This window comes from Hordeum vulgare, chromosome 5H (assembly GCF_904849725.1).
Source record: "Hordeum vulgare subsp. vulgare chromosome 5H, MorexV3_pseudomolecules_assembly, whole genome shotgun sequence".
NCBI lineage: Eukaryota > Viridiplantae > Streptophyta > Magnoliopsida > Poales > Poaceae > Hordeum > Hordeum vulgare.
This window is the reverse complement of record NC_058522.1, coordinates 5389791-5412475: the sequence shown is the minus strand read 5'-3', so window position 1 is coordinate 5412475 and position 22685 is coordinate 5389791. Positions and strand designations below refer to the sequence as shown.

Here is a 22685-nt window from a genome sequence, read left to right as displayed (position 1 = left end):
TCCAGAAATCTCCATGGTTAAAATTCAGAAGAACATGAAGCACGGTAACAATCGAGTTCTTTCGCCCATAACCATCATCCAAACCATCCAAGAGAAATTGACTGCATACTTACTACATCCTACCATGGCTAACATGAAAAGTTGAGAAATGATAGTGGTTCCCGTTGGAACACATAGACACGGGTCGCCTCCACCCCAGCAGCTCTCTCGCCATGCACCAGTGTTCCATGGAGGCCCAGCCATCAGACGCCGGTGGAGCCGAAGCCGCCGTCGCCCCTGACGGTGGCGTCGAGGTCGTCCACCTCGGCGACGTCCGGCGTGGCGATCCTCTCGAGGACCAGCTGCGCGACGCGGTCCCCGGGCTTGACGGCGAAGTCGGCGTCGGAGTGGTTGAAGAGGACGACGCCGACGGGGCCCCGGTAGTCGGCGTCCACCACGCCGGCCCCCACGTCGATCGCGTGCTTCCAAGCCAGCCCCGACCGCGGCGCTGCCATGCGGAAACATTCCGTCGAACAGGTTAAGGGCATGGCGGAGGAGGAGGAGGAGGAGGGCGAGGGGAAGGGCATGGCGGCGTGCGTACCGATGCGCGCGTAGGTGCCGTGCGGGACGGCGACGCTGAGGTCGGTGGCGACGAGCGCCTTGCCGCGGGCCGGCACCGTCACGCCCACCGCGCTGGACAGGTCGTAGCCGGCCGCCAGCGCGGAGCCGCGCGACGGCAGCACGGCGCTGGCCGACAGCCGCTTCACCTTGAGCAGCATCTGCGGCGTTGGCTGCGCCTCCGCCGCCGCCGCCTTGGGCTGTTCGTGCACAGGGTCGGCCGCGGCGGCGCCGTTGGTGGCGGCCATCGTCGTCGTCGCTGCGCCTGCGAGGGTTCGGCGGTGGGGGAGGTTGGGGTGGGTTGCGAGGCGGAGGGGGGTGCGCCTGGTAAATAGGGGGAGGAGGAGGCGGGAACTGGTGGCGCCAACGCCGACCATTCCCGCCATGGATTTTTCGGCCTTCCGGCGTCGACCCGCACTTTTTCCTAATCGTGCGACGGATGCTGTGAAAACCCAAGAGATGCTGCTAGCCTAAGAGCAACTACGATAGTATAGCCCGCCTCCGGCTATAAGTCATTGTCATGTCATCTATAGCCCATATGTATAATAGTTCATTGCAAAGGTGTACTACTTCTTCATTATATGGTCCACCTTTCATACTTACAAAATGCCTAGAGCACGTGCTAGAGCTGGCTCTTAGCTAAGAGTCCGCTTACCTTCTCCCTCCTCTTCTCTTTCCTCTAACTAAACAAAAATATATTAGTTTATTCCTTATAGCCAGCTGACTCAGCTCTATTGTACTTGCTCTAATCGTGCGACGGAGGAGGCCACTGATTTGCGACTGTCGCTAGTCGGCCGACACATTCCCCCAACCGTCTTGTTCCTGTCCCCCCTCGTGTGTTTCGGATTTTTTTCCTGTTGCACCAAAGGACCGTTGTTGCTTGGTGTTTTCTATCAGTACTACATGATCTTCGGAAACTGTAATATTGTAAATTTCTACGTCTTTGGACGGTTTTTTCTAAGACCATGGTAGAATCTTACAAAACTAAACTTACAAGATTCCTGAAACTATCCGCGAGGAGGAGGGCTGTCTCCGAAGCGATTCACGAGGCCTTTGTCATAGGGGTATCTGAAGCTATTTGAATGGGGCGACGGAGGACTGGGATTTGCGGGGGACACTTGCAATGGTGCGGCAGGGCGGCAAGGGAGAGAGATGATGCTTCAATGCGTTGACAAATGATATAGGAGAGGACCATTATGCGACATACAACAAACACAATGAGCTAGAAACGACAAGACGATGAGCTAGAACCGTGCGCGAGACGATGCTTTGACTTGGAAGATATATTTTGGGACCGCGCCCGACAATGCTAGAACCGGTAGTCGGGTATGCTGGGACTGGCCCCCGGCGATGCTGGAACTAGCCATCGGTAATGCTACGACCACATGACGATGCTGACCATGTCAATACTTCAACCTAAAGTGAAGATGCCTTTTCTGCAACCGTGGACAGTGATTGCCTCAACCAACCTCGGTGTATGCCATGAGGGTGCCTCTCGGTGTGAAGTGGTGCTACGGATATGTGATGTAGGAGCTGCAAAAGGTCATCAGCGAAGCCTAAATAGACAACACGTCGGATATTGTTGCGACCGTGTATGCCGGATGCTACAACCATGTAGGTTGGGGAGCTGGAACTAAAGACACTGGGGCTACTACGACAGATGAGGCTACAAGAGGCGTGCGATGGGGGTGTCGCAGCACGTCGACGTGTGTGATGCCATGGGGCGGTGAGATCGGGAGGGGCGAGGTGAAAGGATCGATATGGTTGACTAGAGGGGGGGTGAATAGACAACGACCACTTTTTAATTAATCTTAGCAAGTTAAGGTAAACAACATGTGGGTTCACAAATATTACAACAATGGGGTGAACCCTAATGAAGCTAATAACGAGAGCTACTAAGACAAGTAAGAGATAGACGACAACATAAGCATACACAAAGTAAAGGTTAGAGATAACCACAAGTGGAACCGATGGAGACGAGGATGTGTTACCGAAGTTCCTTCCCTTTGACAAGAAGTACGTCTCCGTTGGAGCGGTGTGGAGGCACAATGCTCCCCAATAAGCCACTAAGGCCACCGTATTCTCCTCACGCCCTCGCACGATGCAAGGTACCGTGATTCCACTATAGGTGCCCTTGAAGGCGGCGACCGAACCTTTACAAACAAGGTTGGGGCAAACTCCACACAAAGCTTGGAGGCTCCCAACAAGACCACGAAGCTTCACCACAATGGAATGTGGCTTCGAGGTGACCTCAACCGTCTAGGATGCTCAAACACCCAAGAGTAACAAGATCCGCAAGGGATTGGAGGGGGAATCAACTTTTCTCTTGGTGGAAGTGTGGATCTAGGCCTTGTCAACCAATCCCTAAAGAATCAACAAGTTTGATTGGCTAGGGAGAGAGATCGGACACTTTTGAGCTTAGGGAGTAACAATGGAGCTTGGGAGGGTAAGAGATTAGGTTCCACAGCTAGAAGAACCCTTTATATAGTGGGAGGGGGGGAATCCAACCGTTTTCCCATTCTCAGCCCGAATCTAGCGGTACTACCGCTCGATGCAGCGGTACTACCGCTGGCTGCAGCGATACTACCGCTGGGCCCCTGGTAGTGCATACGCACTACCACCGCCAAGAAAATCTTCGCAAAAAGGTCCGTCCACGTACAACCGCTAGGCAGGCGGTACTGAGCTCCTGGAGCGGTACTACCGCTGGGGGACCATTTGCACAGAAGAGGGAAACACAAAGGCGGGAGCCACTCCAAAGATGCTGGCAAGGGGAAAATATGTGAAGTGTGCGCGTGCAAAGATTGATTCCACCCAAACCTTTCCACTACGGTTCCCCTCTTAATAGTACGGCTTTCCTATGACTCAAATAAAGAGAATCGTAGAGAACGCCGGCCTTCTGTTCCACGAACGAGGGGGCGAGTCGTCTTGTGCCGTTGACGTGTGTTATCTGAAATCTTAATCACACACGGTTAGTCCTTTGCGGTACTGTCATCAATCACCAAAATTACTTAGGCATAAACTATGCCCCAACACGAGGGAGGGAGTTTTTCATGCGGTGGGAGGCTCGAGACTATGAGGAGGAGGGTTGCAACGACAGCGACGGTGAAAACCCAACAGATGCCGCTAGCCTAATGGTGCGACGCAGGAGGCCGTTGATTTGTGACTAGCGCTTGTCGGCCGACACATTTCCCCAACGGTCTTGATTTTTTCTTCCCTCCTCTGTTTCGGAATTTTTCCTGTTGCGCCAAAGGACCGTTGTTGCTTGGTGTTTTCTATCGGTATTACATGATCTTCGGAAATTATAATATTGTAAATTACTACATCTTTGGACGATTTTTTCTAAGACCATGGTAGAATCTTACAAAACTAAACTTACAAGATTCCTGAAACTATCTGCGAGGAGCGAGGGCTATCTCCGAAGCGATTCACAAGGCCTTTGTCATAGGGGTATCTGAACCTATTTGAATGGGGCGATGGGGGATTGGGATTGTGAGGGACACTTGCGATGGTGCGGCAGGGCGGCAAGGGAGAGAGATGATGCTTCAATGCGTTGACAAATGATATAGGAGAGGACCATTATGCGACATACAACAAACACAATGAGCTAGAAACGACAAGACGATGAGCTAGAACCGTGCGCGAGACGATGCTTTGACTTGGAAGATATATTTTGGGACCGCGTCCGACAATGCTAGAACCGGTAGTCGGGTATGCTGGGACTGGCCCCCGGCGATGCTGGAACTAGCCATCGGTAATGCTACGACCACATGACGATGCTGACCATGTCAATACTTCAACCTAAAGTGAAGATGCCTTTTCTGCAACCGTGGAGAGTGATTGCCTCAACCAACCTTGGTGTATGCCACGAGGGTGCCTCTCGGTGTGAAGTGGTGCTACGGATAGGAGCTGCAAAAGGTCATCAGCGAAGCCTAAATAGACAACACGTCGGATATTGTTGCGACCGTGTATGCCGGATGCTACAACCGTGTAGGTTGGGGAGCTGGAACTAAAGACACTGGGGCTACTACGACAGATGAGGCTACAAGAGGCGTGCGATGGGGGTGTTGCAGCACGTCGACGTGTGTGATGCCATGGGCGGTGAGACCTGGAGGGGCGAGGGAGGGAGTTTTTCATGCGGTGGGAGGCTCGAGACTATGAGGAGGAGGGTTGCAACGAGAGCGACGGTGAAAACCCAACTGATGCTGCTAGCCTAATGGTGCGACGCAGGAGGCCGTTGATTTGTGACTAGCGCTTGTCGGCCGACACATTTCCCCGACGGTCTTGTTTTTGTCTTCCCTCCTCTGTTTCGGAATTTTTCCTGTTGCGCCAAAGGACCGTTGTTGCTTGGTGTTTTCTATCGGTATTACATGATCTTCGGAAATTATAATATTGTAAATTACTACGTCTTTGGACGATTTTTTCTAAGACCATGGTAGAATCTTACAAAACTAAACTTACAAGATTCCTGAAACTATCCGCGAGGAGCGATGGCTATCTCCGAAGCGATTCACAAGGCCTTTGTCATAGGGGTATCTGAACCTATTTGAATGGGGCGATGGGGGATTGGGATTGTGAGGGACACTTGCGATGGTGCGGCAGGGCGGCAAGGGAGAGAGATGATGCTTCAATGCGTCAGCAATGATATAGGAGAGGACCATGATGCGACATACAACAAACACGATGAGCTGGAACCGTGCGCGAGACGATGCTTTGATTTGGAAGATAGATTTTGGGACAGTGCCCGACAATGCTAGAACCGGTAGTCGGCTATGCTGGGACGTTCCCCCGGCGATGCTGGAACTAGCCATCGGCAATGCTACGACCACATGACGATGCTGACCATGTCAATACTTCAACCTAAAGTGAAGATGCCTTTTCTGCAACCGTGGACAGTGATTGCCTCAACCAACCTCGGTGTATGCCACGAGGGTGCCTCTCGGTGTGAAGTGGTGCTACGGATATGTGATGTAGGAGCTGCAAAAGGTCATCATCGAAGCCTAAATAGACAACACGTCGGATATTGCTGCGACCGTGTATGCCGGATGCTACAACCGTGTAGGTTGGGGAGCTGGAACTAAAGACACTGGGGCTACTACGACAGATGAGGCTACAAGAGGCGTGCGATGGGGGTGTCGCAGCACGTCGACATGTGTGATGCCATGGGGCGGTGAGACGTGGAGGGGCGAGGTGAAAGGATCGATATGGTTGACTAGAGGGGGGTGAATAGGCAACGACCACTTTTTAATTAATCTTAGCAAGTTATGGTAAACAACATATGGGTTCACAAATATTACAACAATGGGGTGAACCCTAATGAAGCTAATAACGAGAGCTACTAAGGCAAGTAAGAGATAGACGACAACATAAGCATACACAAAGTAAAGGTTAGAGATAACCACAAGTGGAACCGATGGAGACGAGGATGTGTTACCGAAGTTCCTTCCCTTTGATAGGAAGTACGTCTCCGTTGGAGCGGTGTGGAGGCACAATGCTCCCCAATAAGCCACTAAGGCCACCGTATTCTCCTCACGCCCTCGCACGATGCAAGGTACCGTGATTCCACTATAGGTGTCCTTGAAGGCGGCAACCGAACCTTTACAAACAAGGTTGGGGCAAACTCCACACAAAGCTTGGAGGCTCCCAACAAGACCACGAAGCTTCACCACAATGGAATGTGGCTTCGAGGTGACCTCAACCGTCTAGGATGCTCAAACAACCAAGAGTAACAAGATCCGCAAGGGATTGGTGGGGGAATCAACTTTTCTCTTGGTGGAAGTGTGAATCTAGGCCTTCTCAACCAATCCCTAAAGAATCAACAAGTTTGATTGGCTAGGGAGAGAGATCGGGCACTTTTGAGCTTAGGGAGTAACAATGGAGCTTGGGAGGGTAAGAGATTAGGTTCCACAGCTAGAAGAACCCTTTATATAGTGGGAGGGGGGAATCCAACCGTTTTCCCATTCTCAGCCCGAATCTAGCGGTACTACCGCTCGATGCAGCGGTACTACCGCTGGCTGCAGCGGTACTACCGCTGGGCCCCTGGTAGTGCATACGCACTACCACCGCCAAGAAAATCTTCGCAAAAAGGTCCGTCCACGTACAACCGCTAGGCAGGCGGTACTGAGCTCCTGGAGCGGTACTACCGCTGGGGGACCATTTGCACAGAAGAGGGAAACACAAAGGCGGGAGCCACTCCAAAGATGCTGGCAAGGGGAAAATATGTGAAGTGTGCGCGTGCAAAGATTGATTCCACCCAAACCTTTCCACTACGGTTCCCCTCTTAATAGTACGGCTTTCCTATGACTCAAATAAAGAGAATCGTAGAGAACGCCGGCCTTCTGTTCCACGAACGAGGGGGCGAGTCGTCTTGTGCCGTTGACGTGTGTTATCTGAAATCTTAATCACACACGGTTAGTCCTTTGCGGTACTGTCATCAATCACCAAAATTACTTAGGCATAAACTATGCCCCAACACGAGGGAGGGAGTTTTTCATGCGGTGGGAGGCTCGAGACTATGAGGAGGAGGGTTGCAACGACAGCGACGGTGAAAACCCAACAGATGCCGCTAGCCTAATGGTGCAACGCAGGAGGCCGTTGATTTGTGACTAGCGCTTGTCGGCTGACACATTTCCCCAACGGTCTTGATTTTTTCTTCCCTCCTCTGTTTCGGAATTTTTCCTGTTGCGCCAAAGGACCGTTGTTGCTTGGTGTTTTCTATCGGTATTACATGATCTTCGGAAATTATAATATTGTAAATTACTACGTCTTTGGACGATTTTTTCTAAGACCATGGTAGAATCTTACAAAACTAAACTTACAAGATTCCTGAAACTATCTGCGAGGAGCGAGGGCTATCTCCGAAGCGATTCACAAGGCCTTTGTCATAGGGGTATCTGAACCTATTTGAATGGGGCGATGGGGGATTGGGATTGTGAGGGACACTTGCGATGGTGCGGCAGGGCGGCAAGGGAGAGAGATGATGCTTCAATGCGTTGACAAATGATATAGGAGAGGACCATTATGCGACATACAACAAACACAATGAGCTAGAAACGACAAGATGATGAGCTAGAACCGTGCGCGAGACGATGCTTTGACTTGGAAGATATATTTTGGGACCGCGTCCGACAATGCTAGAACCGGTAGTCGGGTATGCTGGGACTGGCCCCCGGCGATGCTGGAACTAGCCATCGGTAATGCTACGACCACATGACGATGCTGACCATGTCAATACTTCAACCTAAAGTGAAGATGCCTTTTCTGCAACCGTGGAGAGTGATTGCCTCAACCAACCTTGGTGTATGCCACGAGGGTGCCTCTCGGTGTGAAGTGGTGCTACGGATATGTGATGTAGGAGCTGCAAAAGGTCATCAGCGAAGCCTAAATAGACAACACGTTGGATATTGTTGCGACCGTGTATTCCGGATGCTACAACCGTGTAGGTTGGGGAGATGGAACTAAAGACACTGGGGCTACTACGACAGATGAGGCTACAAGAGGCGTGCGATGGGGGTGTTGCAGCACGTCGACGTGTGTGATGCCATGGGCGGTGAGACCTGGAGGGGCGAGGGAGGGAGTTTTTCATGCGGTGGGAGGCTCGAGACTATGAGGAGGAGGGTTGCAACGAGAGCGACGGTGAAAACCCAACTGATGCTGCTAGCCTAATGGTGCGACGCAGGAGGCCGTTGATTTGTGACTAGCGCTTGTCGGCCGACACATTTCCCCGACGGTCTTGTTTTTGTCTTCCCTCCTCTGTTTCGGAATTTTTCCTGTTGCGCCAAAGGACCGTTGTTGCTTGGTGTTTTCTATCGGTATTACATGATCTTCGGAAATTATAATATTGTAAATTACTACGTCTTTGGACGATTTTTTCTAAGACCATGGTAGAATCTTACAAAACTAAACTTACAAGATTCCTGAAACTATCCGCGAGGAGCGATGGCTATCTCCGAAGCGATTCACAAGGCCTTTGTCATAGGGGTATCTGAACCTATTTGAATGGGGCGATGGGGGATTGGGATTGTGAGGGACACTTGCGATGGTGCGGCAGGGCGGCAAGGGAGAGAGATGATGCTTCAATGCGTCAGCAATGATATAGGAGAGGACCATGATGCGACATACAACAAACACGATGAGCTGGAACCGTGCGCGAGACGATGTTTTGATTTGGAAGATAGATTTTGGGACAGTGCCCGACAATGCTAGAACCGGTAGTCGGCTATGCTGGGACGTTCCCCCGGCGATGCTGGAACTAGCCATCGGCAATGCTACGACCACATGACGATGCTGACCATGTCAATACTTCAACCTAAAGTGAAGATGCCTTTTCTGCAACCGTGGACAGTGATTGCCTCAACCAACCTCGGTGTATGCCACGAGGGTGCCTCTCGGTGTGAAGTGGTGCTACGGATGTGTGATGTAGGAGCTGCGAAAGGTCATCAACGAAGCCTAAATCAACAACGCGCCGGGAGGGGATGACGCCTACCATGATCTCGCGCATACAAGATGTTACGAACCATCATTGGAGATGCTACAATCGTGACATCGAGATCTACAACCACGTACATTGGGGGGCTGCAACCAGCTACGCCAGAGTTACTAAAACAGATGAGGTTGCGGAGGGCATCAAACGGAGGTGCGCGATGCCATGGGCGGCAAGACGTGGAAGGGCGGGATGAAGGGGCGAAGTAGGGATTTTCCATGTGGTGGGATGCCAAATTGTGTGAGGTGGAGTAGCGCGACAAGTTCGACGAACGAATGAAGATGCAACGACTACTCCCAGCCTAATCATGCAGCGGAGAGGCCATCGATCTGAGGCTAACACAAATCGACTGACACCTAGAACCACCTAAGGTCGTCCACTATGTATCTGGTGCCAAAATTCTGACAAGTGTGCCATGTATACATCAATGTGTGATGAAAAGCTTTTGGCATCCCTCTCACAATGTAGACAATTTGGCACCAGTGAAAGACTGGCCCACATCTAGCAAAATAATTGACCGAAGTACTAGTGTTCACCCCATACGGAACTCTTTCCATCTACTCCCTCCGTTCCTAAATATAAGACCTTTTAGATATTGCTCTATAAACTACATATGGATGTATATAGTCATATTTTAGAGTATACATTCACTTATTTTGCTTCGTATGTAGTCTCTTAGTGAAATATCTAAAAGGTCTTATATTTTAGAACGGAGGGAGTAGTCTACATGCAAGATATGTACTTTTTTATTGCCTCGGTGAATTTGGCATCGGTGCAACTACTTGCTCCGGTTGTTACAATTTTTTTAAAGCACCAGGCAATGGAGGGCACCGATGTCAAATGAATCAAAACTAAATATGGCACCGATTTTTTTGTCCCCGCTACTTTGATTCCAGTATTTCCCTGTTGCAACTTAGCTCATGTTGCTACATCCTAAGCCTTTTATAGCTAATCTTTGTTGCTATGTCCTGGACCCTATGGGCCACGAGGAATAAGATGGTGATCGAGAGTATTTTCTTGTGGCGCGTCTTTAACGTTTTTTCTTAAATTTTCTCGCTTTCCTGCACCATTGGCATCCGTTGCCTAAGCCAAGGGATCATGCGTTCTTTTGCGGTTTCTTTGGGTGTATTTGTGCTAGCTTTTGTTGGGATACTTTTGGATGTGGACTTGGTGCTTTATTTATAAAATGGACGAAAGCCTATTTCAAAAGAGATCTTAGCTCATGTTACACCAAAGGCTAGTTATTGCTTGCTATTTTGTACCAATATTACAGGGTTAGTCGGTGTTGGAGATGCCCTAAGATAGTGAAGGAAATTATAATTATTATTTAGTATCTCTTTCGTTCGGTATTAATTGTCGCATAAATAAATATATGTAGACATATTTTAATTTTCGATACATCTATTTTTATTCATTTTCGTGAGAAGTAAATTTAGAACAGAAGATGTAGTAAAAAAAGGAACAAATGACATAGTAAAAAGTAAAAACAGAAAGGTAACCTTTTCTATCCGGAATTATTTATCGCATAAGTAAATATATCTATGGTTTTAGATTCATTTATTTGTATTAATCTTTCTGGGAAAAAGGGTGTAGTAAAAAGCGGGACAGAGGATCTAGTAAAAGTAAAAAAAAACAGGAAGGTGAAAAAGAACGCGCCAGGTAGGGGTCGAACCTACGACCTTCCGCTTAGGAAACGGACGCTCTATCCACTGAGCTACAGGCGCTCATTTGTTTACATAATGGTGCAAAGCCTTTTGGATAAGCAGAACATCTTTGTGCAGTATATTATTAAGTATAATAATTCACCATTGATAAACTTAAGAGTTATAACGATTTTTTTGGAGATACAACATTTTTGTTTATTTATCTGCACGTACACCCCGAATGAAAACATGGTTCTTACATGACGGCTAACCAGCGGCGAAATCAGCTAAGCTCCGTTTAAGTAGAAATCGAAACTGGAGCAATAAGGTTGATACAAATCGGTCAATCTTTTCAAAACATTCTCTGTCAGTCTGATACATTCAGGAAGATACATAATCACAATAAATAGAATGCGTTCAAGTCGAATCCCGTCTTGAACATACCTCGTTCTCGATTTTGTTGTTATGTGCCCGGCGGAGCAAACCGCCGGCTGGATGCTTGGATGGCGGGTGTATTTTCACTCGCCGAAAGAAGATTGTTCCATTGGTATCGTTGGGCCAAACAGATGCCATCTGCAACTCGCCGTCGTTTCTGGCTCTCGGATGAAATGATGAAATGTGATCTTATAGTTTGTGTGACATTTTTCTCCAACGTTGGATCGTACCGTGTTTCGGCCGGCGGGTATTCCGCGTCCGGCGGATCTATTCGAAACAAGAAAAAAATATTAACCTAAAAATAATGATAATTGTACACATGATTTACTAGTTTTCAAGTTTCTTGCGAAAATGATTGCATTTTCAATTGACTTATTTGTTGGTGCAAGCATGAAAATAGCAAATGCTTACCATGATGTTTTGTTTTACTCCAATATCTTAGCGTTTACTGTGGGGGTGAAACTACTATAGAAGAAGACAATTTTAAACTTATAGCAATGGACCTTTGACATCCTTATACGTGAGGTAGGTGAGTATATATAGCCTGCATGACTGTGTATAGTATTTGTCAGCTAAGCACACAAATAGTGTTGAGCAAGTCACCCAAGAACCATTTCCTTTTTGTCACACTCGTCAGCCCTGTAAAATTGATGTGACTGTCCTACTACCCATTTTTCGTTTCCTCTTGCAAAATAAAAGAAGATATAAGAATGGTGTGAAAACTTCATGAGCTGATTAGTTGAAATGTCATTCGCATGAAGAATGGTGAGAATTTCTAAGATTTCAACTAATCCACTAGATATTGATTCCTTATGTGCGTTATAAGTCCCTCATCATTGCCAACAATATCCATTGCCAACAATTTTCATTGCCATTTCGTGAAAAAAGGCAATCTTCATTGTCAGTCCTTGATCAACTCCAAAGTAAGTAGTACTAGCTAGTTCCGCGCGTCTCTCATTCATTATAGTTTCAATATCATTATCATGCTTGATTATTATTTTGATTGAAATATATATATTTGTTTGTGAAATACAACTATATTTGTATGTATTTCACAAATATAATAAAAAATCATGAGTCAACTTGCAGTTTTTTTACAAAACTCAGTTTGAAGTATCTTATATATAGTATATCAACATACTTACAATGATAAAGTAGTATGTATGCTACCACATGGTTGTATATGGGACATGTGAGGTAACTACCCCTAGTTAGGGATCGCAAGAGATAATTGTATATATGCACGAACGTGTACTATATGTAGTAGCATCAAATGGATGTACGAAAACTTGTTGTTGGATCAAGCACGGAGAAAGAGAGGTCACTTATCTCTATATTCATGACGATGTCGTGTAACAGTTCCTTCATTGCTATATGAACGTACTAGATAGCGTCGAGTTGAATGAAGCTCAATAGTGGCATCGGCCGAGAACACCAACAGGCATAAGGAACCAAAGATGATGGACACGAAAAGAAAAGGGGTAAACACAATATGAAACCCCTAAACCCCTTTTTTCAAAAAACTAACGCTTGGATGTTGCTAACGCGTTGCCGCCTTTTAGTCCCGGTCGGTGCTACAAACAGGGACTAAAGGTTCTCCTGCCCTCGAGCTCCACAGCGGCCACATGGAGCACCTTTGTCCCGGTTCATAACATAACCGGAACTAAAATTTGGAACTTTAGTCCCGGTTGAAGAACCGGGACTACAGACCCTTCAGAACCGGGACTAATGACCCCTTTCCTACTAGTGAAGGGACATAGAGGCAGACAACAATAAATGTACGTGAATTTGTTTTTTCCTAAATGAAGTAATCAATGTGAACGCATTTAATTCTAATATCCACATGCGTTAGGAGATAAGAGCATGGTTAATAGTATAGCCAACTGCTGGCTATAAGCAGTCTTATAGCTCATCTTATAGCTAGCTTGTACAATAGTTAGCTATAAAAGAGTACTACTTTTATCATATATGATCCACCTTTCATTCTCACAAATCACCTAGGAGCACGTGCTAGAGCTGGCTCTTCACGAAGAGCCCGCTTCCCTTCTCTCTCATCCAGCTCAGAAAAAATATAGTATTTTAATCCTTACAGCCTGCTGACTGTACCTTATCGTACTTGTTTTAAAAAAATTTTAACATATGCATGCATGTGAGAGACCGACCGCTCCATTTAACCAAACAATGCGTATGCACTTCTTAATTTTATGATGTTGATTTTACCCCAAAATATAAGAAGGTTCCAAATACCCGTTTAAAAAAATCAAAATGGAGAAACAAGCGTGTATTTCGAACCCAAAGATGGGAAGCTTGGGCCAACTTGTTTGGAGCCTTTCAGCGTAGGGTGCAGGCACTGTAGCTAAGTAAAATTTATGCAGTTGCTACTGTAGCTCCTTGATGAAAATTATGAACACTTCTTGAAATTTCACGCAATTTCTGAAAACCTGAAAACAAAATTGAAATACTGATTATTATTTTAAATTACAAACTTTTTTTGAAAATTGTGTTTTTTGAATTTAAAGAAATATTATTTTTACTCTAGTTGTGGAAAATATTGTATCAATTACTGTGGTTCACAATTCAAAAAATTGTGACGTGAAATTAAAAGAGAGCAAACCTTATTTTTTGAAAATCAAAATGTTTTTTGAAACATGAACAAAAGAAAATGAAGACCACTTCAGCTCCACTCTGCTGTTTCAGGGATTTGAACAAAAAAATGAAAGAGAGTGAACATTTTTTTTAAATGTGAATATTATTATTTAGTTCTCTTTGTTATCATCTCAAATTTCCATCAACCATTTCCCGCACCACCACACATAGGATCCTCTAGTTGTTAACAATACCCGATCGACTTTCAACATTCCAACCATCCACCATCCGCGGAGCCACGAGATGGCACCCCCGTGCCGACCGACAACTTCTTCACATTGAGCACCATCGTCAAGGGGCCCACTTGGTCACCCCGCGCTCTTTCGGGGGGGGGGGGGGGGGGTGCGATGGCAACAGTTTCGTTAGTGCTCGCCATCGTCGTTACAGCTGTGAGGGTTCTTGGTTGAAGGAGGACGAGGCCGCAGGAGGGGCTTGGGTTCGACGGACACGGACATCAATTCCGAGGATTCCCACCATCCTTTCGCCTCCACTCTGCTGTTTCAGGGGTTGGTTGTCACATCTAGAATTGAGCTTGTTTGGGCTCTTTACTCTGCATGACAAGAGGTCATGTTTTTAAAAAATGCAAGCACTTACAAAGATCCTGTTAGCTAGTCCATTGGAGGAACGGTTCATGTAAGCACGAGCGTGCCGAAAAGTGACCTCCATCCAGTGATGAATGGATTGTGTGTGCCACTGTTAAAAAAAGGGTTTGCATCGAGTAACGGTAAGAAAGATAGGACAGTGGATTGGTAGAAATATATAGGAGTCTAAATTTTTAAAGTTGGAAATGCAAAAAATAAATAAAAAAGCGCGCCAGGTAGGGGTCGAACCTACGGCCTTCCGCTTAGGAAACGGACGCTCTATCCACTGAGCTACAGGCGCTCATTTGTTCAAAAGAATGGTGCAAGACTTTGTATACAAACTAGGAAAGCTTTCTGCAGTATTATTATAGTATAGATAACTAATAATGAACTTAAAAGTTATAATTTCTTTTCTATGATACACCATTTTCGTTTATTTATTTGCACGTACGCCCCGACTGAAAACACGGTTCTTACGTGACGGCTAACCACCGGCCAAATCAGTTCAGTTGGAGTGCAAATCGAAACTGGAGCAGTAAGGTTGATACAAATCAGTCTGATACATTCAGGGATATACATAATTACAATAAACAGAATGGGTTCAAGTCGAATCCCGTGTCAAACTGTTGATCTTGTTTTGAATTCTGTTGTTATGTGCCCAACGAAGCAAACGAGCAGCTCGATGACTGGACGGCGGGTGTATTTTCACTAACCAAAAGAAGATAGTTCCACTAGCATCGTCTGGCCAAACAGACGCCACCTGCAAGTCGTCGACGTTTCTGGCTGTCGGATGAAATGATGAAATGTGATCCTAGAGTCCGTGTGACATTTTTCTTCAAAGTTGGGTCCTGCGGTGTTTCGGATGGCAGGTATTCCATGTCGGGCGGATCTATTTGGAACAAGAAAAAATATTAGCCTAAAAATAATGATAATTGCACACATCATTGACTAGTTTTCAAGTTTCTTGCGGAAATGACCGTACTTTAGATTGACTTATTTGCTGGCGCAAGCACGAAAATAGCAAATGCTTACCATGATGTTTTGTTTTCCTCCATTATCTTAGGGTTTACTATGGGATGAAACTGGTATAGAAGAAGGCATATTTAAACTTATAGCAATGGACCTTTGACATCCTTATGCGTGAGCTAGGTGAGTATATATAGCGCGTAGGACTGTGTATAGTATTTGTCAGCTAAGCACACAAATAGTGGTGAGCAAGTCACCCAAGAACCGTTTCCTTGCTTTATCACACGGGTCAGCCCTGTAAAAATGATGTGACTGTCCTACTACTCATTTTTTGTTTCCTCTTGCAAAATAAAAGAATGGTGTGAAAACTTCATGAGCTGATTAGTTGAAATGTCATTCGCATGACGGATGGTGAGAATTTCTAAGATTTCAACTAATCCACTAGATATTGATTCATTATATGTGTTATAAGTCCCTGATCATTGCCAACAATCTTCATTGCCATTTCGTAAGGAAAAAAAGACAATCTTCATTGACAATCCCTGATCAACTCATGGAGAAATTGTATTCCTAGCAGTGGTGGCTCTTAAACCTGTGGCCGAAGCCATAGGGAAATATAGAAAGACTGTTAAGATTCTGTGTGGAGTTATGGGCAGAAGTGGCCCAGCAGAGTTGTTCATTAACAGATATACGGGAGAAATACCTAGGCTTATCCGTGTCACAATGTGGATCACGAGGACCACATACGGGAAGGATACCGCGAGCACGTGTGCTCGCGCTCAGAAGATCACTTTCGGGTTGTCTTGCACATGCTTACTGGAACTTGAGAAGAGGAGTTATACACTCGTGCTCCTCATCTATCGCCTCCGCCGCACCACGCCATGCCACCTAACGGCATATATATTGGAGGCAGCGTGAGCATCTCAACAGTGGGTGTGCATAGTTCAATAAATCACAATTTTACTCAAGTCTCTTCTATTTTTTATGTATAGTGTTGTACTATATGTGTGAGCTACACCATAGTATGCAAGCTAGTTACCAAAGTAGTGGAAGTACATTTGTACACCCTAAGTCATTAACTGGCTCTATTCATGATTGGAGGCGTTGGCAATCCTAGCTGTCGCCCCTCAGATAAAATTTCATCCACTATATATGCCTGTGGGCACAACACCTCTTTTGTGATTATGCACCGGGAGAAGGACAATAATCTTTTAGGGAAGTGTCTTCGTCCTATGCTTCGATTACTTCCTTGTCGACACCGAAGCCACGATCTACAAGGTTGTTGAGAAAGTCGTCGCTGTGATTTTATCCTCGGCTATTAGAGTGTATGATTTGTTCATCCCCTATCTACAGGTTCATATGATAGTCATGCTTCCTGTTTTCATAGATGTTTCAGTTCTATATACAATACATGCTCACATATATGTTTATATATTATATTATAAGCTTCATGCTGTTCCAAAAATTGCTAACATACCCAGCACATACCATCCAGATCCCAAACTCCCCCCACCGGCAAGCTTGCCATCCAAAGTTTAGACAAGTGACGCTCCTGTTGGAACTAATCTTGTTATTAGTGTTAGAGCATGTTTAATTTGTAACTGTGTTGTAACACTAGAAGCTGCGGCTGTGTGCGTGCAAGTAGTGGAGTAGTGGCTGTGTGATAGCCAAGTGAGTCGGCTATTTAAGCCATGTATCTGCATTGCATCGAGAGTGAGAGTGAGGAATACAGAAAAGGTACAAGTGCGTGTGCCGGAAAAGCTCTTCGTGTTTGTGTTCTTCCTCTCCATTGTGTATCACGGAGAAGTGTAGGTGTGTCCACCGTGTACTTGCGTGTGTGTATCCATCGATCTCCTGGATAACTCCAACAATTGGTATCATGAGCCTGATTATCTTGAGCGTGGTCGCCATGCCGGAGGCGTGCCGACGATGGCGGCGTTCGTCGGCAGCCGAGCGACGCTTCGGGCCGTGTGTCGGCCTATGGAGGTGCGCGTCGGTGCGGCTCTTATGGCGGACGCGATGGTGGAGGCGTGGCGGACTCCATGTGAGGTGAGGATCGTCGGCGCAAGGTGGGTGGCGTTGGCGGCGCGATGCTGCTAGTGGCTGGTGCGTGTCTCCATCGATCATCGTCGAGCTGGGTCACGAGCGATGGAGAATGGTATGTTGCCCGGTAAATTGCGTCACCGACAACAAGGAGGGTATGACCATGTTGCGGAGGTCATTGCCATAAGGGGTTCATCGTCCATATCCGAGTTGGCGACAAAGTGCGTCATCGTCGACAATATGGAGGCGAGTCACTGGCGAGTTGCGACATCGGTGGCAAAAATGGAGGCGAGTCACCGGTGAGTTGCATCGCCGGTGGTGAACATGGGGTGAGTCATCGGCGAGTTGCGGCACCGGTGGCAAACATGCGACAACGAGCGTGCGGTGGCGGCACGCTTGTGGTGAAGGCGTAAGAGGTGTGGCTCTCATCAAGGCCAACAGCGGCAGCGGTAATCAATGTGACAAGATGGCAATCGCGTCCGTCTCCGTGTTGGACCGGCAACATCAATGACCATGGTCTTCAAGAGATAAATAAGTTAACAAGATTAGACAGGTGAATGTTGAAACTAATCTTGTTATTAGTATTACATTCATAGGATTAGACTTATCAGTTAGCTGCATGCATTATGTTCTGCGGAGTCCGAGCGGCAAGTCGCATAGCAGGTACATATGGAGAAAGAAGTGGGCGTAGTAGTTGTGGCGTGCGTAGAGGAGCTCCTAGTTTGTTATCTGATAGATTTGGAAGTGACTATGCTAGACTTACGTAAAGTATTAGATTAAGGAAAATGAAGAGTTAGTACGTAAGATTTCGTAGACTTTTACGTAAGTCTAGCATTATTGCTCAAACATGTATGTGTGTAGCTGGCTAAGTGGAGTAGTAATCGGACCTAAGCCGATGTGTGTGGCTGGACCGTTGTGAGTACATGCATGCAAGCAGTGGGAGCGTGCGTGCATGGTAGTAAGTAATGGATTAGTGGCTGCGATTTTAGCCGGGAGTGTCCGGCCGTGTAATTGCATCTTCTGAATTGTGGGAAGAAGAGAAAAATGTAGTCCATGTGTTCTCACCGGGTGCAAGAGGCAAAGCTATTTTTCTTCACGGTGAGGTGTGTGTACATGTGTGTTTGCCTGTTGTGTGTGTCGTTGTGCTGAGAGTGTTCTTGGAAGATACATGAGAGAAGAGAGAGCTGTGAGAGGCAGCAAGAGGAAGAAGAGCAGCGCTGCAAGGAGGCGGCGCCAACAACTCCACTCATGCCATCGCCACTACGACGGCCGCTTCATCGCATGCCATAGAGCAACTCCAGTGCGTGTGGATCCAAATTGTACATGCGTGTCCGTTTGAACGCAAACGAACACAAATCACGGTCCAACGTGTCGATCCAAACGGACGAGCATTCGTTATTTATCCTTGATAGACCCATTTCAGGCCAAAATTTGAGCTAGATTTCGTCGCCGCTGACACGGACCGAACATGCGCGACACCCGCTCTTGCAACTGCTGGCCCGCCAGCCTATGTCACATTGGCCATTTCCTCCTCTCTGCCATCCACAACCACCACATCCAATCACCCCCCTCGCACCTACGGCATTCCGCTTAGGAAACGGACACTCTATCCACTGAGCTACAGGCGCTGAGATGTCCAAAGAATAGTGAACGGTTTAGATATACATGGAACTTTAACCGGTCTATGCGATCACCAAACTTTAACCGGTCTATGCAATCACCGAAATTTAACCGATCTACGCAACTTTTTGCGGGAACATAACAGTTTTCATTCACAGGCCTAGCATTCTGCAGCTGTTTCAAATTTTGTGGGTAACATACACTGCAACAGTTTTGCACTACTTTTTTTTGGTCCGCCTTCGGTTTACCGGCCATTGTCATGTCTTAACACCACATATTGTACCGGCGAATTTCGTAGCCATGGTATTGACTTGCACACGGAATGATCAAAGCACTAGGCCGATCTAGGCAGATCAGCCTGATAAGTGGCGAGTAACCACTAGGCCGATCTAGGCAGATCAGCCTGACACATAAGGGCCACTTGTCAGATGGGGCTAAAATTGTTCAACTGTGGAGTACGAACAGAAACCGGAGTAGAAAATTTGGCGAAAATTCGCCAAACTTTGAATTTTTATCCATCTCTTTGGTACGTTAATTCAGTGAGATACTCCTACATTATGGAATATACTCGTTGTGTTGTTGTGTTGTGTGAAGATACCGTACATTTATAATGTCAGCTTGACAGAGGCTTCAACTGAGAAAAGGGGCTTCAAAAATCTGAAGAGGGGCATTGATACTATGGTAATCCGGGAGGATATGGAGGGAGCAGAGTGCAAAAAAAAATTTGACGCCACCCGCAAAAAAAATTCTGTTTGCCATAATAAAGATCGGCCATCGACCGGACCACTTGGACTAAGGGCTGCCACTCGCAGATCATCGAGGTCTCAGGCTTTCTAGTGAAACAATGACATGCGATGTCATCATCTTCATCGATGTCTCGGCATTCAATCGGAGGGGATTCAGCACAGGAAGAAAATCTATTTGGAATAAGAAATATTGGCCTAAAAATATGGTAATTGTACACACAATTGTATAACTCTCGAGTTCTTGGCAAAGAGTTATAATTCTGAATCTGGTGATATGCTGGAACAGGCACGGGAAGGTGCATGTTTACCATGATGTTTTGTTTTCCTCCAATATCTCTGTGTTTACTGTAGGATGGAGCTGATACAGAATAAAACATGTTTTGTCAATGGACCTTTGACAGCCCTATTCAAAAGGTAGGTAGGTGAGTATATATAGCATAGGACCGTGTATAGTTTTTGTCAACTAAAAACATGCAAATAGTGTTGAGGAAGTCATCTAGAACTCCCATTTTATCCTCTCTTTTATCGTGCGAGTACACGCTCCAAAATTATGTGACCATTCTGTTTTCGCTTTTTTCCGTTTAATTTTGCAAGATGAAGGAAGAAGAGATCAACATGAAGGACGGACCGTGCATAGATCGGCAATTACATTTTTTCCCAAGAGCACATTCTTATAACAAGATCACTTGTCTAAGAGCCTCCACTCAGATATCTCTGAGGTCTCGGAAACAATCAAGGTTGACATTACACACAATGTGATATCTTCCTCGAGCTCTTTGTTGTCAGCACCAAGTCGTACCGCACGATGACGTTACAAGGCTCGGGAAATGCGAGAAACACGAGGTTGAGAGGAGATCCTCATGGAAGTGACCATGTATGTGTTAGGGGCTTGCTGAAAGTGCTCTTAGTTTTTCTTGGGCACGCCGCCTAGTGCGAGACCGAGTGTACGCTCGCGTCTGGCTTCACTACTAACGGGCCGGCCCTAGTGGCGTTCAATTAATTTCGTTTCTTCCTTTATTTTTGAATTCATTCAATTATTTTGTTTCCTTTATATATATGTTGGACAAACATTCTAAATACATATATTTCCAAAAAATAAAATTGATATTTTTTCCGAAAACCGTGAATTTTATAAATATTAACATGCCGTAAAGAATTGTTAGCGTAATGTCTAACAAAAATATTGATAGCATTCAAAAAGAAAATGTTTGTGGCCAAGAATGTTCACGTCTTTGTAAATTGTGTATTTGGCATTTTAAAAACATACCAACCATGTATTTAAAATTCTAAACATATATATAAAAATGTTCCTGATGTATATGAAATGTACTACGTGTATGAAAAAATAGACATAAAAACATATATTTAAACTTTTTTATCAATTAAAAATGTTAGACATATATACAAAATGTTTCTGATGTATACAAAAAATCAACAATGTGTACGAAAAAATGTAGACATCAAAATATATATTTGGGAAAAATATTAACCATGTTTTTATAAAATATTAAACGTTTATCGAAAAATATTCCTGATGTATAAAAAAAATATACACAATAGAAAAATGTAGAAATCAAAGAGTATATTTCTAAATGTTAATAATGTATTTGAAACATGTTAACCATGAATAAAAAGTTACTAATGTACAAAAAATGTAAAATATGTATAAAAATTAGATATATGTCGAAAAGAAAAATGTAAAGAAAACAAAACAAAATGGAAAAAACCCTGGTAAATAAACAATGAAAATCGGGGAGCCCAAAAGTAATAACAATGAAAACCGTAAAGAAAGCACACACATGAAAAATTAAGAGAAATCCTTATGAAAATGAAAAACCACAACAAAAAAGTAAATAAAAACACGAAAAATCCAAAAGAAAACGAAAAAACAAATGAACACCAAAGAAAGTCAATGAGAAAACGTAAGGAAAACACATATTAAAAAAGGAAAGAAAAAGTCAAATAAAAACTGAAGAAAACCAATAAAACTGTAAAGAAAACATAAAGAGTAAACCAATAAAACCAGACCACAGCAAAAAAAGCCAATGAGATGACCCATACGTGCATGCATTAGAATAGCACCCTTCGATGAGAGTATGAACAAGAGGCTTGATTATAATTTGTATTTTCAGAGTTATATAAAGCCAGTAAAGAAACAAATATCCATGATTATTTGAATGCAACTACAGAGAAAAAAAGCAGAATATTTAATGGACGAACAGACGAACCCTTTGAACAACATGTTTTAATAGGGAAGTTCTACATCTTATGGTTTCCATGGTGAACAACCACATGTTCGATCTTAAAAGGGCGCCACCTGAGCGTGAGCAGATCGTTCAGGATAAGCCGTCCGTACTTTTCAACTCGATGAGTTTGCATACTTTTATCAAGAAAGATAGATAAACACATTGTTTAAGACTTTGAAAGTAGGCGAGGTTCTCCGCATCAGTTGAATTACTATTCAGCACCCTTTGAAAATACGAAACAGTATGTCAAAAAGTGGGTCTTCCCTTATTTTTTGCCAACATCCTCCTAAGATCTATTTTCTTTTATTTAGAAAAGGAGGTTAAGATCCCCGGCCTCTGCAACAATTGATGCATACAACCATCCTTATTATTTATTCAATAAAATTCTGACAAGAACATACATCAAACATTTTAAGATATGCTATTTTCAAATATGAGAAAAGTGGACGATGTATTTGTCTAGAAATAGCCGTTAAGGGACACCTACCCATTTTCACTGTTTAGAGAGGCCCTCTTCATTAATACATTAAGAAAATATGTTCACATGGGCCAGAAAGACTCGGTTATAGGAACTTAGACCACCTAGCTCTAATACCCTAATTACTTTTTTACAAGACACAACACGTGTGCAAACTGCCCGTACGTAGCTCATATGATTCAAGTCGTCAACTTTGACGCTAATA

The 22685-nt window shown here is 45.1% G+C and overlaps 1 protein-coding gene and 2 non-coding genes across 3 annotated transcripts; all 3 read right to left on the bottom strand.

Annotated features, from left to right (window-relative positions):
• On the bottom strand, positions 1-1046 carry LOC123398124 (deoxyuridine 5'-triphosphate nucleotidohydrolase-like). Its single transcript, XM_045092629.1, has 2 exons — positions 581-1046; positions 1-487 (listed from the first exon to the last, which is right to left on the bottom strand). The coding sequence occupies exons 1-2, from the start codon at positions 981-983 to the stop codon at positions 243-245; spliced, it is 648 nt and encodes a 215-aa protein (XP_044948564.1). The 5' UTR covers positions 984-1046; the 3' UTR covers positions 1-242.
• Positions 1047-10727: 9681 nt separating this feature from the next.
• On the bottom strand, positions 10728-10800 carry TRNAR-CCU. The gene has a single exon. It is a non-coding gene; the product is annotated as a tRNA-Arg (tRNA).
• Positions 10801-14609: 3809 nt separating this feature from the next.
• Positions 14610-14682, bottom strand: TRNAR-CCU. The gene has a single exon. It is a non-coding gene; the product is annotated as a tRNA-Arg (tRNA).
• Between the last annotated feature and the right edge of the window lie 8003 nt (positions 14683-22685).